General features: G+C 63.5%; 1 protein-coding gene across 2 annotated transcripts in view; it reads left to right on the plus strand.

The window, feature by feature from the left end:
• BAIAP2 (BAR/IMD domain containing adaptor protein 2) overlaps nucleotides 1–7,764 on the plus strand; it is a 44,342-nt gene that overhangs the window by 22,263 nt on the left and 14,315 nt on the right. For both annotated transcript variants that reach the window (XM_045299305.1, XM_045299306.1), the window contains exons 4-6: nucleotides 4,428–4,489; nucleotides 4,934–5,005; nucleotides 5,107–5,244. In XM_045299305.1, the coding sequence (XP_045155240.1) occupies nucleotides 4,428–4,489; nucleotides 4,934–5,005; nucleotides 5,107–5,244 (272 nt within the window). The remainder of the gene's footprint in view (nucleotides 1–4,427; nucleotides 4,490–4,933; nucleotides 5,006–5,106; nucleotides 5,245–7,764) is intronic.

Here is a 7,764-nt window from a genome sequence, read left to right on the forward strand (position 1 = left end):
AGGGTGCTGGGATGGTGGAGGTTGTTATGGGTTATGGAGTTGTAGGGGTGCTGGGATGGTGGGGGTTGTTATGCCAGCTTGTCAGTGGTGCAAATGGTACAGCAGCTTGAGGCCAGTTCCTTTGGGGACCCTCACTCCTGGTTCCATCTCCCTGTGCATGTGCAGGGAGAGGTGGAGCTGGCCCTCTCCTGAGGGTGATGCTCACACCCAGGGTGGAGGGCAGTCTGTGGGGTCAGTGCTCACTGCCAGGGGGCATGTGAGTAAAGCCAGCTACAGGGCGCAGCTGGGCCTGGCCCGGCCCACAGAGCTGCCCAGGGAGCTCAGACTTGATTCCCGGCCGCCTCCCCTTACCTGACCCTACTCCTGCTCTGTCACTGGGGCCTGGGGGCTCCCAGCGCTGGGCCTTCTCAGGTGGGCCAGCTGGCGGCAGGGCTCGGGGCCCACGGTCCTGCCCCTGTGAGCTGGTGTGAGCGCTGACCGTGCACAGGTCGTCCTGAGAGGAGTCAGATGTTGAGAAAGCCGAGGGGCATAGTGGCTCCTTCACAGGGCTGCAGTGAACAGAGCAGTGTTGGTCAGCCTCGAAGGACCACAGCCGGGGACCAGGCACGGTCAGAGAGCAGGCATGGGTGGGTCTCCTTTGGGGCCACGAGGTGATGCACAGCTCAGTGGAGGGAGTTTAGCTCAGAGAAGGTTCTTCAGTGGGGGCCACTGCCATGGGGACAAGGCCTGGCAGCTGGGTCAGGGGTAGGAGGGCTGCCTCCAGGTGCCACCTGGCACTCCTTTAAGTTATAGTGTTCGCCAGCTGGACCCACTTAGATAATTCCTATTGTGTCGGCAACATCGAAAGTGTCAGGGTCAGGAGCCAGTGGGACAGGTCAGGAGCCTGACCAAGGCGCCGGCCCTGCTACGTGTCATGGAGTGACCTCACTTCTCCGACCCAGGCTCGTGGGCCGTGGACACTGTTACTGTCGGTCTTCGTGGCAGACTCCGTGGTGGCTCCGGGGTCCAGCGGGTTTCCCCTGGGGCCGCTCTCCCGAGGGTGTTGGGGCTGCCTCCTCTGGGTCTGGGGCCACAGGAAGGTGGGTGACTTTTGTTGTGGCTGTGGGCGCCCTTCAGCGCCTTTGCCCTCTGTCTGGGAGGGCAGGGGCTCCCTCTGTTGCCCTGGGTGCTATCTTTGTCTGGAGGCGCACACTTTGTGGCCCACGAGGTGGGGGCCCTGCAGGTGGCCTCACTTCTCCAGAGCTCTCTCTTGGGGCAATGGAGGAGCAGGGGTGGGGTCCCAGCAACCTGGGGGACCCAGGTTCTGTTGACAATGATTGCTCAGCTCTGGGAGGGAGGGGGACTGGCGGTTGGCCTACAGGGTCCCAGGAGCCAGGGCCCATCAGTGGGCAGGGGCAGCTGCCCCTGTGGGGCTGTCTCACAGCAGCACAGTTGTCCCGGACCTCGGGCCCCAGGGCCTGGTTCTGGGGCTACTGTGCTGACCGGGCCTGTGTCCCCAACGTGACCCCTTGCCCAGAGCCCCGCCTCCATCTCGGGGTCCCGCCCCACTTCTGCTGACACAAACTCTAGGCGTGAGTGCCACGTGGGGTACCCATCCAGCCCCCACCCACCTGACCGCCCCAGAAGGCGCCTGGTTGGGGGCTGACTGGACACTACGTTCGTGCCTCCCCATGCCACCCACCGCCCTGGGGGAGGAGGGCAACCTGGTGCCTCGGGTCACAGTCGGTCGTCAGAAGGGCCCTGCCCTTCACCGAGCAGGTGGTGTGTCTGGTGACCAGTCCCCGCCTGCTTCACACCCAGTCCAGAGCTGAGGCTGTAGGGGGGCAGTGTTGGCGTGTCCGGTGGGTGGTGTGGCCTGTGGAGATGAGCTGTCTGCTCCCTTGGGACTTGGTCTTGAGTGCTCAGGAGGCAGCTCTACAGGGCAGACATCACCCAGTGACGTCTGAGGGATGCGTGGGTGACGTGATACTGATGCCTGGGCAACCGAGGCAGCCCCCACGCCCAGGGACGGGCTCTTTCCCGGGACTGTAGGCGGGCGGCGGTGGGAAGCCGAGGGGTGGTGTATGGGGACAGGGGCACACTGCTGACTGACTGCAGCCCTGGGTCCCTGCTCGGCAGCCCTGTGGGAGGTGTGTGTCCTTCTCAAGGGCAGCTTCGTCCTCCATGAAGCCCGATGGTAGGCCGAGCACCTGCAGCCCCGTGGCCCACTGCATTCCCAGCGCCCCAAAATCCTGGACCCCACAACTCCTGCAATCCCAGCTCCGTACCATCCTGCACCCCACAATCCCAGCTCCTTGTCATTCCATACTCCCACCGCCATAACCACTCCAGCCAGCAGTCCCAGTGCCGGCCCCTGGCCCGGGTGAGACAGGGCTGCCAGCTGTGACGCACACACTCCACCCTGACGACACTGCCAGGCCCTGGCACACACGGTGCCCCGGGTGGGCTGTGTGTGGAGCAGCTCAGGGCCTGCCTGGTGGGTGGGCTCCTCAGGGGCTGCCCCTTCACGTGGGTGGGACAGCTCTCGGGTGAGGGCTAGGGGCTCTCCATAGGGCCTCTGCTGCCAGGCCCTTGCCCATGCCCCACCAATCATGTGGCCCACTGGCCAGGGCCTCCCTGGTGGGGGGGGCGCTCAGGCAGGTGCCTGGATGTGGGTGGGTGCAAGCAGGCCCGTGTCAAGTGGGGGCCGGGCACCTTTGAGCCAGGTTCTCTGAGGTGTGCCTCCAACGTGGGGTAGGGCATGGGGCGGGGGCCCCCAAGGCTGAGCCTGTCCCCACCAGCACACACAGCTCATGTCAGTATTGTCCCGGAGACGGACCAGCCAGGTGTGAGCACAGTGCTGGGCTGTAACCACCCCCACAGCTGAGTGGGCACACCAGGACCCGGGGACCGAGGGGCCTACACCCACACCCAGACAGACACACGGACACACCTACATCATACAAACACCCACACCCACAGACACATGGACACACTTACCCACATCATACAAATACCCACACCCAAACAGACACATGGACACACTTACCCACATCATACAAATACCCACACCCAAACAGACACACAGACACGCTTACCCACATCATACAAACACCCACACTCAGACACACGGACACACTTACCCACATCATACAAACACCCACACCCTGACAGACACACAGACACGTTTACCCACATCATACACCCACACCCAGACACGTACTCAGACACACTCAACACACCTGTCTGTACATTCACACCTGACACGTGTGCACACTCGTACTCACATGTGCATACACGTGCTCTCACGTACACTGCATCTCATACACCCACGGAGAGGCACATGCACACCTAGACACGCATACTCAGGGGCACTCACAGTTGTCCACACCACACTCACACTCATACACCCAGACACACTCATGCACGCGTGTATACTCACACACATACACAGGTACGTCTCACAGATGTATGCATTCCACTGCACATGCACTCAGATACATGGATGCATGCCCTTATACACGTGTGCATTCAGATGCTCACAACTCGTCAGTCCCACTCCCAGACACTGCACACAGCAGTCTACTCACGCGGCTGCTCACACCTGGTTGTGCGCTCCAGGTGTGTCCCACTTGTGCACACACACCGGCCAGTAGCCCAGGAGTTGGGGCCCCAGTTTGCCGTGCGGGTGCTGGCGCAGGCACAGGCCAGTCCCACGGGACTTGGGAGGGAACTGACGGGTGGGGTGGGGCGGGGCGGGTGGAAATTCACACACTCGGGCTGTATGTAGCAGGCCTGAGGTGAAGGCAGCGCCCCCCACCCCCTGCCGACATAATCTAGTGGTTGGGGGGTCGGTGAGCCCTTCAGCAGCCTCCTGTCTGGGGGGTCCTGGCCAGCCTGAGGGGTGCTGATCCAGGAGGCGGACACCTGCAGGCTTCCTGAGCCCTGTGGCTGGGTGCCAAGACTATGGGGCATGGTCCCTGTGAAGTCCTTGATGGGTGGAGGCTTTGTGGGAAGGGTGCCCATCGCGGGCCAGATGCCATGAACATGGGCCACTTGTCAAGGGGTCCGAGGGCAAGCTGGGCCTCTGTGGAGGCTGGGGCGTGCACTGTGGGGCAGTGCAGGCCGAGCCTGCTGCAGCGTGGGTGGCAAACACTGTGTGCTCAAGCTGTGGGTCCCACTGGGGGTCTGGGTGGATACACAGTGGGGGGTCTTCTCTGTCTTCCTCACCAGTTTGGTGTGGACCCTCAGGGGACCCCTGCCTGGCTCCCGGGTATGTGTGTGTCCTCATCCTAGAGGGCCCTCTTTGCCTCTGGCACGCACCCTTGGCAGAAGCTGCAGCCCTGACCCTGTGCCTGCCACGAGGCTTCGGGTCTCGGGCCTGGGAAGGGCGGGCAGGAGTGGGCTCGCATGCGCTAACCCTCCCCGCCACACTGGCCTGTCCACAGGAGACGTCCTGTTCCAGATGGCTGAGGTCCACAGGCAGATCCAGAGCCAGCTGGAGGAGACGGTGAGAAGGGCCCCGCTGTTCAGGTGACCTGGATCACTGACCGGGCCAGGCCCTGTGCCAGGGGGCACTCTCGGCCCACAGGTGACCCCAGAGCGCTGCTGGCCATGGCCTGGCATAGGCTCTCCAGGAACTAGTGCGGCCATCCGAGGTAGAGGTCTCAGGCCCCAGGACACGGCTCCTGCTGGGGGGTGGGCCCCCTGCCGGAGTGTGACATCTTCCTGAGAGGGGCCAGGAGCCCAAGTGTCCCAGGTAGTCCCAGCTGTAACATGCAGCCATGGCTTGGTCTCCAGGCCAGACCTGTGGGGGCTGCTGGCAAGGACTCCTGTGACCAGGGATGTGCACGGGTGGCAGCCTCAGGCCCCCTGCACAGGGGGGGTCATCGACAGGGGTCTGTGCCCTGGGGACACCACACACCCCTAAAGGCTCTCTGCTCTCCCCCTCCAGCTGAAGTCCTTCCACAACGAGCTGCTCACACAGCTGGAACAGAAGGTGGAGCTGGACTCTCGGTACCTGAGTGTGAGTCGGGCGCCCGTGGATAACGGCGGGAGGAGAGCTCCTGCTGCCCGAGGGGCCGCTGGCCTGGCCGCCTGAGGCCCACAGGCTGTGTTGCCCCGCAGGCCGCGCTGAAGAAGTACCAGACGGAGCAGCGGAGCAGAGGGGATGCGCTGGACAAGTGTCAGGGCGAGCTGAAGAAGCTGCGGAAAAAGAGCCAGGGCAGCAAGAATCCGCAGAAGTACTCAGACAAGGAGCTGCAGGTGAGCTGGGCCCTGCAGGGGAGGTGAGGGGGCCCGCCCGGCTCGGGCTGTGAGGACTGGCCTGACTGAGCCATTGTCGGCGGCCGTGCGTCTGACCTTGCTTCCCACTCGACCACTCACGCACTCACTGACCGTGCACCGTCTGTGATCCCCGCCACGTGGCAGCCCCCTTGCCACCCCTCCCTGGGCAGGTCCTTGCTGCCCCAGCCTCCTGAGCTTTCTCTGGCAAATGCCACCTCTGCCCTCAGGCAGATTGTCCCTCCCCAGTGGTGTCCGCCTCACAGACCCATCCAGGGCCTAGCTCTTCAGTTCCAGGCCAGCGGGGGGACTAAGGGCCACAGCCGCGGGGTTCCGCCTGTCTCGGGGACCAGCGGGCCCCGTCTTTTGTGTGGGCTGAGTCTTGTTCCAAGTGTTCTTCCTCCTGCTCTACACAGGACTCCCTGCGTGGCCCCTGCAGAGCAGTCGGCTATAGTGGCCGGGCATCATCTAGTGCCTTCTGCCCCCAGGGTTGAGGAGCCGGGACTCTCGGGGGTCCGCTAGCCCTTTGGACTCATTTCCACTTGTCTTCCCCACATCTCTCTGCTGGTGGCAGAGACCAGTAGCCTGGTAGCTGGTGAGACCCCAGTCACTACCCCCGCCCCCCAACATGCAGACCAGCCTCCTAAACAATCTCTCCATGCGGCCCTAGGGACGTGGACGCAGTTACTGCCCACACAGAGATGGGTGGGGCTGTCCCATCCAGAGCTGCTTGGAAAGATAGACAGATGGCCACCGAGTGCCCCTGAGTACATCTCTGCTGGGGTCCACATGGCCGCCCTGAGTCGGCAGGTCCCAGGTGGCCCGGGCCAGGGGCATTCCAGTCTGTGCTGTACGCCCTGTCTGTTCTCCCCGCCCCCCAACTTCTCACCAAGTGTTTGCTGCTCAAGGGTCGGGGCTTCAGCACCCTCGGGCCCCGGTCAGTCTGTCTGTCTGTCTGGGACGGCTCCTGGGAGTGGGCCTGGGTTCAAGTGCCTGCCCCTTCCAAGGGCTGCTTCTCCTTGAGCTGCTGCCATGCCTCCAGTGTAGGCCAGGGAACAGGTGTGGGGAGTGAGTGCTCGGCCGGAACTGGGGCAGGCAGCTTCCTGTAAACCTGGGCCACCTGCCTGCTGCCTGGCCAGCGCCCAGGTCACAGGTCCATGGGCCCCTTGCACCGTCCTTCCAGGATGAGCTGGGCTGATAGACTCATGTGTGCGCAGGGCCTGGTGGGCACCTGCAGGCTCAGGCAGGGGGTGAGGTTGGCAGGAGAGGTGGGGTGCACAGCAGGTCCCTGGGTTGTTGCTGTGAGGACACAGACCTGCCCACTCGTGCCAGGCATGGCTAGGACTAGGAAAAGGGGGTGCTGGGGTGCCCTAGTGTCCCGGGGAACCTATGGGACAGTCATAGGAGTGGAGCGGTGGATGGTGCCCATGGGATAGAGGGCAGACCCCAGCCTTCAGCGAGCAGCCGGGTCTTGACCCCTGAGACTCTGGATTCCACACCATCAGGGGACACCTGGGACCCCCATCCTGGGGGCTTGCCACTCTGTGGGTACAGGGGGCCGGGCCCAGAGGCCGCTGACCTGCACAGGGAGCTTCCTGCCTGGCTTTTCCCCCAGCAGCAGGGCCTCCAGTGGACGCGTATTGCATCACCTACACCTATGCTGCCTCACCTACACCTGTGCGCGCTCAGAGCCCCGCTGGTGGTGCCGGCCATCTCTGGAGAGCCAAGGGACAGGGGGAATGGCTGCGGGGCCACTTTGGGTCCTGTTCAATCCCTGGGGCACCCATTGCAGGTGTGGGTCTGGGGACCCTTAGGCACGTGGCTTCTCCTCTCTGATCCTGGTCTGAGAGGGGAGCGATGAGTTCTATTTAAAGGGCTTTGTGATTAAGCAAAGCAAAAACAAAATCACCATAATTTAGATTCTTACCGAAAGATAATGGCAGAGGCTGGTCCCGCTGCATGCAGGCCTGTCGCCACCGCCTGGGGTGGCTGAGCCTGCAGCCGCCTAGATAATTTCACATGGCTCAAGGATTGAGGGGCAGGGGTGTCGACATGCTCTTCATCGGCTGCCCACGTGGAAGGCTGGAGGTCGCCTCTACCCAGAGGTGGCTCCAAAGAAAGGTCAGGCAATCTAACAAACCAGCCATCGAAACCTCTGTGGAGGGCGGCTCTGCTCTCCGAGGTCGCTCCTGCCGCGCACTCCGCGCAGGCGTCACAAGCCCTGCCTCTGCCGCGCGCATGGGGCGCAGGTGCCCGTGGTTCTGTTTCTGCGCGCGCACCGGGCGCAGGTGCCCGTGGTTCTGTTTCTGCGCGCGCACCGGGCGCCCGTGGTTCTGTTTCTGCGCGCGCACCGGGCGCAGGTGCCCGTGGTTCTGTTTCTGCGCGCGCACCGGGCGCAGGTGCCCGTGGTTCTGTTTCTGCGCGCGCACGGGGCGCAGGTGCCCGTGGTTCTGTTTCTGCGCGCGCACCGGGCGCAGGTGCCCGTGGTTCTGTTTCTGCGCG

The sequence above is a fragment of the Echinops telfairi genome, unplaced genomic scaffold, assembly GCF_000313985.2.
Source record: "Echinops telfairi isolate 266 unplaced genomic scaffold, ASM31398v2 ScPeMD7_7458;HRSCAF=8496, whole genome shotgun sequence".
Taxonomy (NCBI): Eukaryota; Metazoa; Chordata; class Mammalia; order Afrosoricida; family Tenrecidae; genus Echinops; species Echinops telfairi.